Consider the following 17,291-nt stretch of genomic DNA (forward strand, 5'->3'; position numbering starts at 1 on the left):
ACCAATAAGATTTCTATTATTTTCTGCCACCTTGATTGGCTTAAAAGAGCAAATGGCAGATTTTGGTATCAGGAGGCTAGAATGGAATAGCATCCATCATTGTTGACTTAACCAATAAGATTTCTTCCAGCATGATAGGCTCAAAAAAGCAAATGGTTGATTTTTGTATTAAGAGGTTGGAATAGAGTTAAAGTCACCATTGCTGACTTGTTTAGCATTGTTAGATGACCAATGTCCAATTTTTTGTGAAGCCTAGAAGAAGTATGATGAATTTGATTGGTTAGCCTACTGAAGTACTTACCATTTTCTGCCTGGTGGAAGGGAGATTTTACAACATATCTAAATTGGTTTCATGCTAGGTGAAATGATGTATACACTTTTTTCTGAAAATAACTTTATTTGACATTTTTAGATTCATAGAATTTATATATTGTACCATCACTTAAATACAATAAATGTGTATAATAAGTTCTCTTTAAAACATACAAAGTAAAAAACAAGCAGCTCTATTAAATCAAGTACTTAATATCACAGTGTCATAGTAAGAAATTTGAATTTTACTGCAGTGATACAATAGAAAACAATAATACAAGAGGAGCATTTCCTTATAAATAACCAAGATTATTTTGTATACAGGATACTTCTTAATATGTAACTTCGGTACTTACGTATTATAGGGAGGCCACTTATTTTACAGCGCGCTGCGGCGGTTAGGTTAGGTTGGGTTATCATAAGTTTTTATGACTCATCTCGTATAGTTCGATTCATAACGAAACTAGGAAAGTTCTACAAACATATTTATGATAACCCAACTTAACCCAACCGCCGCAGCGCGCTGTAAAATAAGTGGCCTCCGTATAATACATAAGTACCGTAACTTCTGACACTGACATATTTATATGAACAGAGTTATTCTAAATACTCTAAGAAATAATGTAATATACAAGATCAATATATATACTTTAATCAATATCGTCATCGTCATCTTCGTCTTCTTCTGCTTCTTCCAACCACCGGATAAAAGGAGCCACCTGGAAATGGAATAAGGACAGTAAATTAGATAAATAAATACGATCATGTGGAGAAAAGAAAAACTGTCCAAGGCAGAAAATTGCAATTATTGTAAGTGTTTGGATTGATCTAAAGGTGCAGGAGCTTGAATTAAAAATGTCACAATAAATCAATATTGGAGGCAAAAAGTTAGTTTTTTTATTTTCAAACACTTCTAATGACGAAGGACTTTCTACCTAGTCAAGAATGCAACATATAATATTAATAATTGGTAGTAGACTAAACAAGTTTGCCTTTTTCGACTTTACTATAGTATACTTTTTTACTTAAATATTACAGTATAACAACTAACAAAACAAAGCCATATACTGTGTTTTTGATGTTTTGTTAATTACTAAAAGATATCATCTGATTTTAACGTTATAAAACTTTATCTAAGAAATAAGGCAAGTATGGTAATTTAGTACAATTTTAGTTTTTTAGAGGCTCAAAGGAAAAAACATTTAGAAAGGAATACAACAGGACAGAAGGGACGGGGATATGCAAATGATGCATCTAAAAAGAGTTCCATGCAGTTGATAGTAGACAAATTTCACAATACAGAAATAATAAGTAATTCACCTCAAACACATCATATTTTTGCCTCTGTTCTACTAATTCTGTTTCAGGGAATTGTGAAATTTTGAGGTGCCTGTAACTCTTTTCTCACATGAGATATAGTTTTTACCTACTTCTCTCAATGTCTTGATTTATTTACCTGTTGTCGCACTCTCTTACTGTTCTCGGGGTCTGCATCAACACTCGGATTCTTGTACCAGTTCAAAATATTATCCTCGGATAGAATATCCTGCTCATACAGCCAGTGGATTATCTTCACAAGGACCGCAAATATTTCCGGATTACTACCAGCAACATCCTAAACATTGCAGTAAAGCCACATTACTGAAAGAAACATTACGATGAGGACATGCTCAAGTTATATGTGATACTGTAAATGAATGCTTGGACCTAAAACTATTAACAGGATAGGTTACAGAATTTTTATATGGGAGGTTCAAATGCTAGCAATTAGTGATGGTCGGATCCGGATATCGGACTACTGGATCCAAGCCTGATCGGATAAAAAAAATCCGGATCTTGGGCTGGATCCGGTTTTGATGGATCCAATTTTTTCCGATTTTTTATACTAACACAAATCAAATCAAATATGCATTATTCATAAAGTACAGTTTTGTACATTGAATGGCGTCAACTAAATCTATCTTAAATTAATAATTTACAAATATCTGTGTCTGTGTACAAGAAGACTATCTGTGTCTGTGTACAAGAAGACTCCTCTAAAATAAGGCAACTTTATATTATATAAAGCAAGTTACTTGATATCCAACGTTACTTTATATTATAAAGCAAGGTTTATTATATCCAAACTACTTAATGGTTTTTCTGGAAGTCTTAATTATTTCCTATGATTACATTTTTTTACCTTTACTACCAGATATAAGGTCTCAAATAGAGCCGCTTACCAATTTTATTTTTCCTCTTGCAGGCAAGTTTAGGATTTTTTTTCTTTTTCCCAACAGGTTTTTTCTTTCTTATTTGTTTTCAATTTTTGAATTCTGCCCTTTTCCCCGACCAAATTTTGCTTTAGTTTTCATTATGTTAGTAACTTCCCAGGCGGCAGCTTTCTCACCAATACTAGAGTCTGAGGCTTTTAACCTTTCCCAAGCTAATAAGCTGTCAGCCACTGATCTAGTTTAACTATCCTTCGATCTTGAGTACTGTATGCTATATCGTGGTTTTTACATGCAGCATCAAATTTATTTATGCCTGGATCACCCCTTGCTAATCTCTTCGTTAAATTCGTTCCAGGTCCACAGTTCTGATAGCCGGGTATGTGAAGTTCTACAGGTATAATACCCTGTGTCTGTGTACAAGAAGATGATCTGTGTCCATACAGGGTGAATAAAAAGTCAAGACTCCCCTATCTAATATTTTTCTAAGTTAGAACACAATTAGGACACAGATAGTCTTCTTGTACACGGACACAGGGTATTTTACCTGTAGAACTTCACATACCCGGCTATCATTACTGTGGACCTGGAACGGATTTAAGGAAGAGATTAGCAAGAGGTGATCCATGCATAAATAAATTGGATGCTGCATGCAAAAACCACGATATAACATACTCAAGATAGTAAAATAGCCTACAGTAAAATATACACAGATACCCTTTTGGTAGTTTCATTTTACGTCTCATTTTATGATTTTGAAAATTTTTAGTGTCCCCAAAAATGAAGTATTTTGGGCTCAACTGGAAATTATTCTATATATTTAAGATAACCTTTAAACATTACCAATTTATTTTTAAACAGTATGATTTAAATTGACCTTCTATTAACATTACGTTTTTTTTCAACTCACCCTTATGACGTGTGTATCTGGATCCGGATCCGGTACCAACATTTTTTTGGATCCGCCCATCACTACTACAAATTTTACCAGAGGGTAAGATTGAGGTATTCACACAGTAGGCTTAAAACAATGAAGCTTTCCATTTTACTCTTTAACATTCAACACCCTTGCGTGTTGGAGTCGTTAGTGCTTATCTAAGTTAATTAGCATAAAATAATTAAATAACGAAGAGCTCCATTGATTCTCTCAAGCTGACCCGGTTGGTAACTCATCTCTGGATTCGTCTTTTTTCAATTGACAGCCCATAAGTAAGGCCTTAGTTTTAACAATATCTTTTCAAACCTTAAAAGTTTCTTACTGAAATATTCACGGATAGGTACTCAAAACCAGTGTTCTATTTTTTTTTTAATGAGGTGCAGGAACTGTAACTTATTTAATGTGTTCAGTACCTAATTTATGTAGACCTACCTTTTTATGCCAATATTTTTATTTTTTTTTATTGAGGAGAAATTGAAAGAAACGTATTTGAATTCCGTTCCGCCACAAATCAAGCACTGCTCAAAACTAACCTCAATAGCAAGCAGGCAGTCTTTCTGTGCAGTTTGTGATCGGATGTAGTTGGTCAAGATGGGCATGAAATAGGTGAGTCGAGTGACAAGGTGTTGCCACGAATGTCCGTCAGGTGCAGGAAGCGTCAGCAACGCTCGGACTACGTGGAAGTTCACCTGAAACCGTTGGCAGCCTCAGAGAATAGTAAATTTCATCACTAGGGCCTAAAGTGACTCTTTTTGACCCCAGGTCCAGTTGTACGCCGAGGTCGGAAAATGAGTGAGGGTTAAAAAGTCACTTTTTGCCCGTGTGGTGTACTACATTTTTCGTCATATTGCATAATTAATTAACAAAAACAAAGCTAGAAAAGAAAATAATTGTTATGTAAAGATACCCTCTCAAAACAACTTCCAGCTTGTTTTCAATTCTACTAATGCAAATTAAGTGTAAGTGATTCAATTATTTTACCTATTACGGTTGTGTTATACCATCGATATGTCGAGCAGTCAACAACAATAGGCTAAAACCTTACCTAATAAATCAATTGATAAATAAATTTGATCGATAAGACTGCCACAATCGAAATTTAAATCTGTTTACAACAGCTGATTTTTACTCCATAGAGAGTAAAAATACTACTTTATACACACAGGGTATGCATTGAAAACGGCTGTTTATGCAGCACGAAAAATATTGAAATTGAGACATTTTCTGTTAATTTACTACCACTGCATTTATCGAGATTAAATGGAATAATTATTTTAAAATCCTGTTCAGAAATAGGTTATTAAAATATTTTTATTAGCTCGCTTTCTTGTCTGTTCGGTACAAATTTTGCAATCAATTAATTATTAACTAACTTCCCAATGAGCTAGAGACTTGAAACTTGAAACATAGCTCACAAGTGGAAGACAATGCAATATTAAATCATTTTATTTTCATATTTCCCTTGGGCTACGCCCCATGGGCTGCCAAGGTTTCAAAGTTTACATTTTGAAAGAATGTAAATTGAAGTCAGCTGTGAATACTAATTTGATAGTTTGTTCAAAAAGCAGAGGTTAAGAGGTACAGGTTCAGCTCCCGAGAGATTCTAAAGTGATTACAGTTAAAAAGGTTTTGGTTATGTATTAAAAGACCATATAAAATAGATACAACATAATACACATTAAGGACTAAAAAGTAGAAAATAATTTATAAATAAAAACTTTGACTACAATTTTATACACACTAAAAGTAGAAAATAATTCATAAATATGTGGAGAGAATGAATTCTTGTAAGATTTAAAACAAAAAAACGTGGGGCGCATTCCATGGTTAATAATAGTTCAACCGGTTTAATATAATTGTAAATTAGCTATTGCATACGCCCCACGTTTTTCGTTTAAAATCTTACAAGATACAAGTATTTGTTCTCTTCACATATTTATGAATTACTAGCTGTAACCCGCGGGCTTTGCCCCGTTTAACTTCTTAATTTTCAAGATTATCTCGTTCGCATGGCTCAATCACGTCCTGGTTGAAGTTTGTTCGCTACGCTCACTCACCTTTAGGTTGGAGCTCGTTCGCTACGCTCACTCACCTTTAGGTTGGAGCTCGTTCGCTACGCTCACTCACCTTTAGGTTGGAGCTCGTTCGCTGCGCTCACTTGCCTTCAGGTTAGCTCGTTCGCTACGCTAACTCGCCTCCAGGTTGAAGTTTGTTCGCTACGCTCACTCACCTTTTGGTTGCAAATTAGCTGTTGTCATAAATGTAAAAGAAATAATAGTGCTGCACCCTGTTGGTAATCCTTGTAACTTTAATGCTATTGAACATCATAGAACAGAACCAACTTGTTTAATTGAAACAGCTGTTAAGATTCAATAATTCCATTTCTCATAAGGTTAACATGGGAAACTCCAGAGCCACTGGGGCGGAGCCCGAAAGGATTTTTGAAATAAGAATATGCCTATATGTTAATCGGGAATGTGAGCTATCATCATGCCAAATTTCAGCCCAATCCGACCAGTATTTTTCGAGTTTACTTTTCCCATACACACATACACACATACAGCAACCACCTCTTTTTTATAATAGTACAGATTATCTACTTTTTAGTGCATTTAAATTGTGGTATTTTAAAAAGATTTTTATTTATAAATTATTTGTAGGTTAGGTTAGAACCAAGACATAACCTAAAACTTCAAGAGTTTATTGTTACATACAATTTATTTAGTGGTAGTATATTAACAAAAAGGTCAAATTATACATATAAATTTTGCTAACTATTTGTGGAACTTTATTTTTAGAAATCTCAATCCTTGACTAACTAAGTGTTTCCGTTTAATGATTAATTTTATTTGTGCATCAAAACATGGTTTGAAATAATCACAATATTAATCAAAGAACTAAAACACACTTCAGCAAAGATTTCTCTCTTCTCTAGTTCAATCTAAAAAGATGTTGTCTCAATTTGGATGACCACTGACATTATGTTCGTAAAAAAATCAACAAATATGTTACAATTATTCCAAATAAATATATAGTTAACTACTTTTACCTCACTCATGGTGACATTGTAGGCATATCTAGAAGAGTTTATCTCCAGCACAAGATTATCACATAACAATTTGTCCTCGAATCCTCGGACTAGCGAGTCCACCACCTCTGTGTAGAACACTGCAAACATTACACAAAGTTAGAACCGTCTAGATCACAATAGGTATATTTGCAATAGATCACAAAAATATATACCTACAAACTGTTTGAATAAAAGTTTAAGAAAATGTATTTATGCTAGCCAATGATTATAAAGGAGCTCAAACTTTGAAAGTATCTAAAATCAAAAGCTAAGGAGCATGCAGTTATAATGGTAGAGCGTTAAATTTGGTCCCCGAGACGCTAGGTTCAAATCCAATCACCAATGGATTTTATCTAAGTGGTAATGCTGTAACTGGTACATTCTTTGCCTAAAGTGATGTAAAAAACAATACCGGTCAAGACGGGAGTAAAAAACCAAGAAAAAAACAAACAGCAAATAGGTACCTTTCACCTTCTGTTTCCCATTGCAAAAAAAGCATGCAACACGTTTTTCCGAAAACATGCAGAATTCTTCGACCATTCTTTCACTATAGCAGAGAAAGTCCTTGACCAACATTTCGCTCATGAGTAGCCAATATTTGGCTGAATATAGTTCCGTCTCAATTTCACACTTTCCTCGAGCAAAAGCATTGTCCATCTGCCCGACGAACCCTTGCAAAACACAATCAGCGTTTGCAAACACCTGATCAGCCCTGTACTCTATCATCCATTTAGTATCGTCAAAAAATTCTTGGAAGTCCAGGAAAAATCCATCCAACATTTCTCCTACGTTACATTCAATCTGGTTTATTTCGTCTTTGAGATCATCAAAAATGTTCTCAAACTGTTGAACGAAAAAGGCTTTATTTTCATTGGAGTAGCCCATCAAATTATTTTCAACACAATTCAAGTTTGCGTTGAAATTTTGGACAAGATCTTCAAAGTCACCGACCACTTCTTCTTTGATACAATCCAATTTGTTTCTAACATTTCCTGTTGTTTGACAACCAAAATTATTCATTCTGGCAATCAAATCTTCAAAACTATCGATGATTTCCTCTTTTACGCAACCTGCTTTCGTTACTTGATCATTTGCTCTTTGCACAATGGTTTCCCCAAAATATCTCATCTTATCGACCAGTTCTCTAAAATCATCAATGATGTTTGCTTTATTTTCTTCTGTAATTGTTTTGACATTATCTTCCAAATTCACAATGGTTTCCCTCATACTCTGCATCAAATCTTCAAACCTACCAACAAAACCCTCTTTGATATTATCTGTGTAGCACATAAAGTCTTCTACGTCTTGTGTTTTTGAGTTTAACTTGTGTATCATATTTTCAAAACCGTCAATCATCTTTTCCTTCAAAGAATCCAGTTTTTCAATTTGATATGTAGTCTGCAGGCCCATTTGTTTACTTTTTTCTACAAACCGCTCAAAACTATCAACAGCCCCATCCCTCAAATTTTCTCGTCTTGATTTTACCTTTCTAAACTTATTTGATGTTACTAAACCAAACCTTTTAGATTTTTCTACAAATTCTTCAAAGTTGTCTATGGCATTTTCCCTAAATTCTCTAATTTTAATTTTCCGTCTGGCAAATGAACTCAATTTTTTTAAATTATCGACAACATTTTCAAAATTATCGACTATATTATCTTTGACATTATAACTGTAAAATTCATTTGCAGGCTTAGCACCTCTATTTTGTATATCATGGATTAACACTTCAAACCCATCAATAATTGTTTCTTTCGTCTGCTCTCCATAATAACCTAACTTTTCAACAAATGATTCAAAACCATCCAATATTGCGCCTTTAAATTTGATTCTATCATCACCAACGGTTCGTGGTAAAGCACAATTGATGTTTCGTCTTTGGTTAGAGCTGAATTCGTCAGAATTGTACCATCTATTGGTAAAACTGTCACTTTGATAATGCATATTTTATTGTACCTTATACTGCAATAAAGAAGCACCTAATTGTCTCTTTAGAAATCTTACTTAATTTTTTTTATCTGAGCACCAAAGGTAATACCAATTTAGTAACCAAACAAACTGTAATATTCTAGACAAAAGAAGACAAATTAAAAGTTACAATCAAAACACAAGCAATTTTTTCTATCAATTTTGGAACTGTAAGTTAATATTTTTATTTTACCATAATAAACTTAACCAGCTGACAACAAATGCAGGAACAGATTCTTCTACATTAACCTAAAAAAAAAAACATGTCAGGTTTGCTATGGCACTTATAACCATAGATTAAACTTACTTCTTAATAATTATTAAAAGATTAACCAAAATATCAACTGAAATTGTGTTTTTTCAATTTTTTCTATTTATACTAAACATATTGGCAACACTGTCTCAGCAACTCACTGGCCAACCATATTGGGACCTAATGAAAACTCTCTCTTCCTGAGTTGAAAATGCTGTCAGTACCAGTGAAATATTCTAACTTTTGTGTAGGCTATAAAGTGAAGTTTTGTGTTTCTTGAGCCAGTTTCAACTCTTTCCCATTTAGGTAAGCCTGCTATCCTCTCAAAATATCCTAAAACCCTGGCCCTTGAGCTCTATGTTACATCTTTTACTTTTTAATAAATGTATTATCCTCACGGATCAGACAATTTAAAGAAGACAATTAGCAACTGACAATTTAGGACAATGCAGAAAATTTTATGGTTGGCTCTGGTTAGTTCATTTTTAAAGCGTTTTATTGTTTAAGATAAGTTTCTTATTATTTTACCACCTTTAAACGATTTTCACAGTTAGTATCCTCAGGTACAGACAAGCTGTGTGTCATCTCATCATCACTGTCGGATGACTCGTGTAGTCTCTCTGGTAGTGTCTCTCAAGCATTCAACACCATGTACTGTTGTGTCATACCATAGACAAAATGAATTAAATATACACCGACAGCAGTGCTGCGGTTAGAATATGTTCTGGCGTCCACCGCTAGGAGTGCTGAGTAGTTACGGCGACACCGCTGCAGCGTCTGCTAGTAGCAAATGGCAAAGAGCCGATGACGGCAGCGAATCTAACATCGAGCACGCTCTAGCGGCATATTGCGGAACCTTCCTTTGACAGTCTATATTTATTCTACTAGTCTATGGTCATACTCACAGTTAGTATCCTCAGGTACCGACAAGCTGTGAGTCATCTCATCATCACTGTCAGATGACTCAGTGTAGTCACTCTCGTAGTGTGTCTCTCCTCTCCCCACTCTCAGACCAGCCACTGCCTCCCGAGTGTCAGAGTCGGAATCTGAGTCGTCGTCTGCTGAGTCGTCACACAAGAAGGCCTTGGATCCCACCTGGCCGCATGCTGCAATCATACCCGGGATTACTGATAGTTCAATACCCTTTGTATTTTTTTTACTTAAAAAAACAATGATGATCTTTTTGTGACAGCGGGAGACAATGATGATGTCGACTAGACCGCAAGTGAGATTAAAATTGTGACGTAATCACAACTTTTGTCTTCTTTATCTAATAATGAATTGATAATTGGTGATTCGGATTGTTGGAGTTGAATGATTAGAGTTCTATAGTATTATTAAAACTTTTATGACACATTAAAAAGAGTTATGTAAACAAAAGGTTGTTTAGATCTTTAATGAGCTTTAAAAAATCTACTGTCATGTAGAAGTAGCTAACTAATTTTGAAAGTAGGTTATAGAGATTTAATAACAGTTAATATTTACAAAACTTTAAACGAATTTTAGGGAAAAAATAACAAAATGAAAACAGCATAAAATAGTTAAGTGTTAACAAATTAAAATAAAATCCCATTGTTATATCTTTTACTTCAGCTTCAGACTTTATTTTTATCCAACCTTCAACTAGGTGCATCACTTAGCTTACAATCTGAAGGGTAGGACTGCAGCTTGAGAGCACAAATCTGTTTGTTGCTGTCGATGATGACCTCCGACCCAAGAACACTTCCGTTGGTAACACTGGCTCCTGATTGGAGCTCACATCGCGGACCAACAACCGAGTAACTCACACTAACATTGTCCTGCAAACAGATTAAACGTCAATTAAATATTTTCTCAAATCAACATTATTAATCTTAATTGGCTTAGTCTATTAAGGTTCAGCACCTGAAGAACCTAAGTCACATTAACAAATTCAAAATAAGTTTGAATAGGCCTAGGCCTATAGGATTTTTTGTGAGGAAACCAGGTTTTATTGTGTGGGGGGAGTTTGGGTAATTGTATCCCTAGCTACTTCGGCCTTTTGACTTTTGTAGTACCCCTCTGGTCAGACTGACATTTGTCATCTCTTCAGGTTCCAGTTGCTTCAGTCCCATAGATTTCAACATTTTTTGGGCCAAAGCCGGACAGTCCAGCCATAAGTGTTTAGATTTCGACAATGTTTTCACAAAACCTGCATCGATCTGTCTGTGACCTTCCCATGGTTCTAAAGTATAGCTTATTTGAATGGGGAAAAAGTCCAAACCGACACACTATATGAAAAACATTACAATATTTCAACTGTCACTAAAATCATTTTTAACTAAGGAAGAAGTTATCAACATTTTCAACCTTCCTCAGATGACACAAAATCTGATGTGTCGTTGAGCTTAAAAAAGCGTAACCAAGTACTAACTAAGGATTTGAGTTTATAATAACTCTTAGCTCACGAACCACTTACAAACGCTCAAAATTAATGATGACTAGATTGGCTGTAACATTAGTATCGCTGTAACAATGCTTTGCTTTGATACAATCATCTCAGGTGAATTTCACATGTAGGGAATATATGGCAAATTTCCCGTGTAGAGAATGAGCTATTCGGACTCAGGACCGATTAACTTTTTAGTTTTAAGGTCCACCATTAGTTCAAGTATAGTACATTATTGTTATATATTTTACTTGTGCTGTACTTGATGTAAACTTCCATTTGAACTTACTTGAATCTTAACATGATCCATGATGTAAGAGCTCTCGATTACAACGTTGTTCCCAATTTTGCAGTTTTTCCCAATTACTGATCGAGCGATGATGGCATTTTGTCCAACTGATGATTCGCTTCCGATCACAACATCTTCCTCTAACTTACAACCTCTAGAAAAGATTTTAAAAAGTTTCATTTACAGTAATTTGTATGTAATTACATCAGCTTTCATACCTTTTTTTCTAATGTGCTTCGAAACTGGGCCCAGTTGTTTTTAATCATTTTTAATAATGATCTTGACTGATGAAACAGCTGGTTTTAGTCAGTAACAAAGCTCCACGAATCATCTCACAACTTTACACTCACATTGCATTTATATTCAGATTAAAGTATGAACCCAAGAGTGTGTTGCTGCCTCAAATAATTGATAAATGATCAAATCATATTTTACCTTTTTGATTGTTTGAACTGTCGGGTTTTTCACCAGAGAGTAGGTTAATTTGTCTAACCATTATTTAAACTACATATTATTTAAACACTTACTGAGACAGCGTTATATCTCGTTGGATGTAAATATTATTTCTTCTGAAGAAGTACGGATCGTCAGTTAACATATCAGGCACGAGAGGGTAAACCCATCTATGGATCACATCATGCCTGTAAAATATCAATAGAATTAGTGTGGTAAGTTAAACCATATGCACTCTTAACAACATTTTACCGTATTAGCTATATAAGCTGGTAGAAGACCTTTCATGGTAAATTTTAGCAAAAGCCTCAGAAATCATTGATAAATAGTTTTAGATTACTATGGACAACTTTGTTCAAATTCATTCTCCACGGCCTGGATACAATAAAAATTATCAGAGGGATTTCTTTTAATGATGTTGGCAGATATTTTAACTTTGACCATCCTCATGGGCCTTCAGAGGGAACTCTGGTGATGAGCTTAGTGCGGAACTAAGTCATCCCATATGTCGCATTTAGCATAGTAATCATACAGTCGGCTTGTTTGGCTAGAAGATGTTTTCCAAAAGTTAAGTTACAAAGTTTAATGCAAACAAGATATACCGTTGAAAAAAAAATCAAACAAATAAACCATTTTAACTCTCAGAACATTATATATAAAAAAAAAAAACTAACAATTTAGCTAGAAGTATTTTAAGACTGTAAATATTTTATGGATTAAGTTAAAAATTTCATTCCAATAAAAAAAAATGTTCTTATATAAGTAGGCCTATAACTGTTTATTACAGTAATTATAACAACAACAACCCAAACTGAGGAGCCAGATGGTTGAGTGGTACAGCTGAGGCCCCTGGTTAAAATTTCCACACCACCAATGGATTTGCCAAGGGATAATGCCACAACTCTCTAGGCCTAGACTGAAGTAATGTGAAAACAGACTAGAACATAGCCACCTAGGTTGCTAAGGTGGAAATAAAATTAAATAATAATAAATTTAACTGAAATCAATTGTTGATACTAACGTGATGTCCTGGTAATGAGCCCAGGAGTTGACGGTTGCAGCGTACTGACTGCCCGGCAGAATGTAAGCGTAGATAGAACTGGCGAGGATTTCCTCATTGACAAGCAGACCACGGACAAAGTCATCCTTGGACTGAAAGTCAAAGTTGTCCGAGAACAACGGCGGAACTGCGACTGAGCAGACACACACCTGGGTGTCCAACAAGTCACTTCGTAGCGTCATCTCTGACGTCTCCAGCACTGTCTCCTGCAGGACGGATCTTACTCAATAAAAATGCATGTGACATATAGGCTACAGAATTTAATACAGGGGTTTTAACTACTGATGAATACGGCTGCGGAATTGTGAATGTCGTGGGTATATCTACCTAATGCGTTTTTTGGCAAAAGTAATTTCCTAGAACTGCAATATTCAACTGCGATGTTGGTTTATATGTCAGTATAGTGTCCTGAATTTGCCTCTTTTTTGGACGTAAGTAAAATATTAATGGGCAACATACACAAACTCATGTCCTACAACTAGTTCTAGTTTCATTGTTCTAGAACCATTGACTGTTGGATACTGAAGTAGACTTCCCATCTATATGGACCAGCTATAGCCAATTTTTTATTAAAAAAGAACAGAGTTGTGTGGGCCAGTCATAGAATGCGCTAATGTCTAAAATTCTATTTCATTCCTTAGTTCTTGTTGCTGACCAGGTTGATGGGTCATAACAGTTGCTATAACTCAATATAAGTCACAACTACCGGACACTTGTGTTTGATTTGGTGATACAGCCATATTCAGCAACCAAACTTGGCAGCAAGGAAACTGGGCCTTTACTGTTCAAATAGGCTGTATTGGCTATTTATGTAGGAGAAACCACAGCCAAAACTAGTGACAACTGGACTACCTTTATCAAACATTGGAAAATCATAAATATCAGTTGCCCCTTGGACACCTACAGAGCTTAAAGAGCTTCAATTTATGCACCGGTAAAAAGATGGTTTTTATTTAAAATAATACAAACCTTTGCAGGTGTGATGACTGTATAACTGCAGAATAAGTACAGAAAAGAGTCCATCTTGCGTCATGTAGTATGCGTAAAACCTACTGAGAATGATGAAAGGAGGGTGAAAAGACAATGCACAATAGAAAAATGTTAGAAGTAATAAATAAGTTTTACTAACCATTGGGATTTCTATTTTTCTTGGGTTTCTGCTTTTCTTGCTGTATAACAAAACTCGGTTTGTTTTGGTGTTCAGAGCAACGGTGAAATCGTCTTCTGTAGCTGTACTTCTATGGCCGTGTTCTTTGAAAATGAGAGTCATGACGGATCCTTTGTCCACCTTTTGAATACGTCTGAAAGATTGTACGGTATTTACAATAATATTTATCTAAGCCTACCGGTATTTCTTATGCATAAATTCTATGCTATTAACAAAAAGATATACGCAGAATATATATGCTATCATGATATATGTTATCATACTATTTGATACACATTCATAAAAACATTGATGTAGCAATTTGTAACTACCATTTTCACTCGCAGAGGGAGAAAATATTTAGTTTATCTTAATTTAAAATAGAACACCAACGCAATAATTCTTACTTGTGTGTTTCAAGGATTGGGAGGAGTTGCAAATTCCCAACCATATTCCCGGTGAGAAGTATAAAATCACTGCGAATCAAAGCCTTAGCATCAAGATCCCTCATGACGTCTCCAAAGGTTCGACAACCTTCTGAAACAACGACACTGACTGACAGGCCAGGCCATTTGTCTTCCCTGAGAAAAGAAAATAATAGTAGGTCAATGCATTGAAAATAATTAGTACTGTACTTTGTAGCATGTTGTCGTAGTTTAACAAATATCTATATTATTTCATTTATTCTAACATTGAAAGTCTTATGCCTACCTTACAAAGTCCCGAACTTGATCTGCAAATGATGAACAGAATAATATTACTTCCTGCACTCCTGAAGACATGAGACATTCCAAAGTGTAATCTAAGAGCGGACGATTAGTCAGTGGGACGAGACTCTGCAAAGTACAAAGGGGATGATTAGTATTTTTGGCACAGAATATTTTATGTAGCCTACTGACAAACACCACCGTTATTTTACTTGTGCTAAGATCCAAAACAAACTGTACCGGCATTACGGCATTACTTAACTTAAATATGTTGGATATTTTTTTAATGTATTTTACGATCTATTTTTAAAATTTATTTAAGCTATTGTATTTAGATATTGATACGATTTTAGCCCTAAGCCTGATTTATTCTTTGCATTTCCTCTCCAAACTTACTCGTTTATGAGCTACAGGATGCAAAATGTATACCGCAAGCCATATTTCTTAGATGTAACACGCTGCAACAACTAAACAAGTATCTTTAGAGAAAAAATTTCAAAAATAAAAACGGTTTAGAATTGTTCTTAGGCCTACTGTACTAAAACAATCATAACATGCAGAGTGATAAGAAATATTGAAGTTGTTGGCCATATTAAAAAAAGGGAATCATAAAAAAATTGAAGCCATCCCGCCATTCAAACAAATCTGACAAAATAAAGGGAATTGCCCCATTTTCATGAGAAGTTAACTGACCTTCTATTAATCAAAAAGTTAGCTAAGATATATTGATTCACTTTAGGTCATATGAACAGCTGAGGTATGTTAATGAACAATGCTTGCCTATTAAATATTATTAGTGAATACAATAACTTCTGAAGGCCATAGGCCTATAGTAACTTGCATTTAGATTATGTATCAATAATACAAATCACTGTGTAACTTAACCTACAGAGAAGTATGGTACGGTATGTTACCTACAGAGGAAACAAGCTCATGGGACTACCTTGCGCTTTCAGCTCTGGTATGTTGGGGCGGAAATATACTTTTGATGACTGACGAGCAAGGAAGAGCCTGAGCAACGAGCACTGTGCGGAAATTTCTATCGCACATGGCACAGAGTCTTACTCCAAGCCATGAGCGTTGTAACTAAGCACATGAGGGCAAGAGGATGTATAATCCGGTAATAAAATTGCAGGTTCCGTGCAGAACTGTAGTCTTATTTTACAGGTATATCATTTAGGGCCTATCGTGTATATGACCCATAAGTTACAATTTATTTGTTATTATCTGAGGCTTACCTTACGATCCAATTGATTTATTGTGGAGACCTAGGTTTCTACGCCGGAGCGTTATCGTCAGTCCTAGGCTAAGCTAAACTTTTTTTTCATCTCTTACTTGATATATTGTTGGTTGAATAGAATTTATACAAATACAAACACTGAATATACATAAATATTTACAAAGATATAGTGGAGAATTTAGATGCATGGCCATGATCTTTTCGATCCTAACCTCCAAAGTTAAGGCGAGATAGCTTTGGAGGTTAGGATCAAAAAGATCATGGCCATGCATATCTTTGTAAGTTAAATATTTATTTAACTGCATATTAACCGGCTGACGTTATGGTGAATTTAACTGGCAATTCCAGAGTTTAACTTGGAAGTAAGAAGATAGGCCTAACTTAGTCAACAACTTACAGTTGGCATGTAGTTACAAAACGGAGTCAAGTTTCTGGAATACGTATCCACTATGACGACAGCTTGCAAGACGTTCTCATTATTTAGAGAATCCAACGCGTTCTTTCCCCTAGATTTACTCATTTTCTATTCTTGATTGATTTAAAACTTGCTGACAAAGTGACACAGATTTTTTAGGTTAGCTTAGCTGTTAGATGATTTGTTGTTTTAGGTTAGGTTCAATCGTCATTACCTTACACTCCAGCTGATCAGCTCAAGCTTCCATCAGTTTGGTTCGGCACGCATCACATTCCGTCTACCCGTGTTGTCTAGCTCAATTTTACCGTAGATTAAGCATTATGTTGCTCTTGATGATGGTGATGTATATGGAAATCAAGCTACAGGTTCTTGTCCAATGTAGGACTATACCATGTACTATACATGGTTTGGTTTTGGTTAGTAGAGGAGTATGTTTTATCTATAGTATTGCTTTAGTTTTCACCACACTAGCTTTTACAGATATTATTATTTAGCTCCCTCAGGTGAGGCGGAAGTGTGTTGAACATTTATATAGCAATCATTAGTCATTATCGTTATCATTATATTGTTGTTTTGTTGTTATTTTGTATCCCTGTGTCATTGACTGTTTCTTGTTTCTCAATGTAGTCAGGCTTCATACATAATCAAGTGTCCTACAATTTATTTTTTCCATTTCTTCATTGTTTTGTTGGTCAATATCATCCATGTTTGTAACGTCAAGCACTTACACTTACTTGTACTTGTATCTAGTCAAAATTGTAGATATTATTATTGTTAAATGTACAATAGCTATTTACATTACAAGTGTAGTAAGAGCGTTTTT

General features: G+C 35.0%; 1 protein-coding gene across 2 annotated transcripts; it reads right to left on the reverse strand.

Moving 5' to 3' along the window:
• Nucleotides 1-406: 406 nt before the first annotated feature.
• LOC128995350 (translation initiation factor eIF-2B subunit epsilon-like) lies at nucleotides 407-16,643 on the reverse strand. 2 transcript variants are annotated; one of them, XM_054420338.1, is made up of 13 exons: nucleotides 16,451-16,643; nucleotides 14,818-14,942; nucleotides 14,514-14,687; nucleotides 14,089-14,260; nucleotides 12,921-13,165; nucleotides 11,974-12,087; nucleotides 11,447-11,600; nucleotides 10,396-10,549; nucleotides 9,656-9,856; nucleotides 6,509-6,627; nucleotides 3,993-4,148; nucleotides 1,769-1,927; nucleotides 409-1,031 (listed from the first exon to the last, which is right to left on the reverse strand). In XM_054420338.1, the coding sequence occupies exons 1-13, from the start codon at nucleotides 16,571-16,573 to the stop codon at nucleotides 963-965; spliced, it is 1,965 nt and encodes a 654-aa protein (XP_054276313.1). In that variant the 5' UTR covers nucleotides 16,574-16,643; the 3' UTR covers nucleotides 409-962. The 2 variants fall into 2 exon arrangements, with proteins under 2 accessions (XP_054276312.1, XP_054276313.1); XM_054420337.1 differs by lacking the exons at nucleotides 9,656-9,856; nucleotides 10,396-10,549; nucleotides 11,447-11,600; ... (4 more) ...; nucleotides 14,818-14,942; nucleotides 16,451-16,643 and adding an exon at nucleotides 6,994-8,572 and having other exon boundaries at nucleotides 407-1,031.
• Nucleotides 16,644-17,291: the final 648 nt, after the last annotated feature.

This window comes from Macrosteles quadrilineatus, unplaced genomic scaffold (assembly GCF_028750875.1).
Source record: "Macrosteles quadrilineatus isolate MER2022 unplaced genomic scaffold, UCM_ALF_1.0 Scaffold_5__1_contigs__length_97177068, whole genome shotgun sequence".
NCBI classification, from domain to species: Eukaryota; Metazoa; Arthropoda; class Insecta; order Hemiptera; family Cicadellidae; genus Macrosteles; species Macrosteles quadrilineatus.

Excerpts from the sequence above, each read along its gene's own strand:
- LOC128995350 (XM_054420337.1), bottom strand. The coding sequence starts at position 8,473 with ATGCATTATCAAAGTGACAGTTTTACCAATAGATGGTACAATTCTGAC. Across the intron at positions 6,628-6,993 it reads TGGGAAACAGAAGGTGAAAG|TGTTCTACACAGAGGTGGTG; the intron begins GTACCTATTTGC and ends TAATGTTTGCAG. Across the intron at positions 1,928-3,992 it reads ACTGCCTGCTTGCTATTGAG|GATGTTGCTGGTAGTAATCC; the intron begins GTTAGTTTTGAG and ends TGCAATGTTTAG.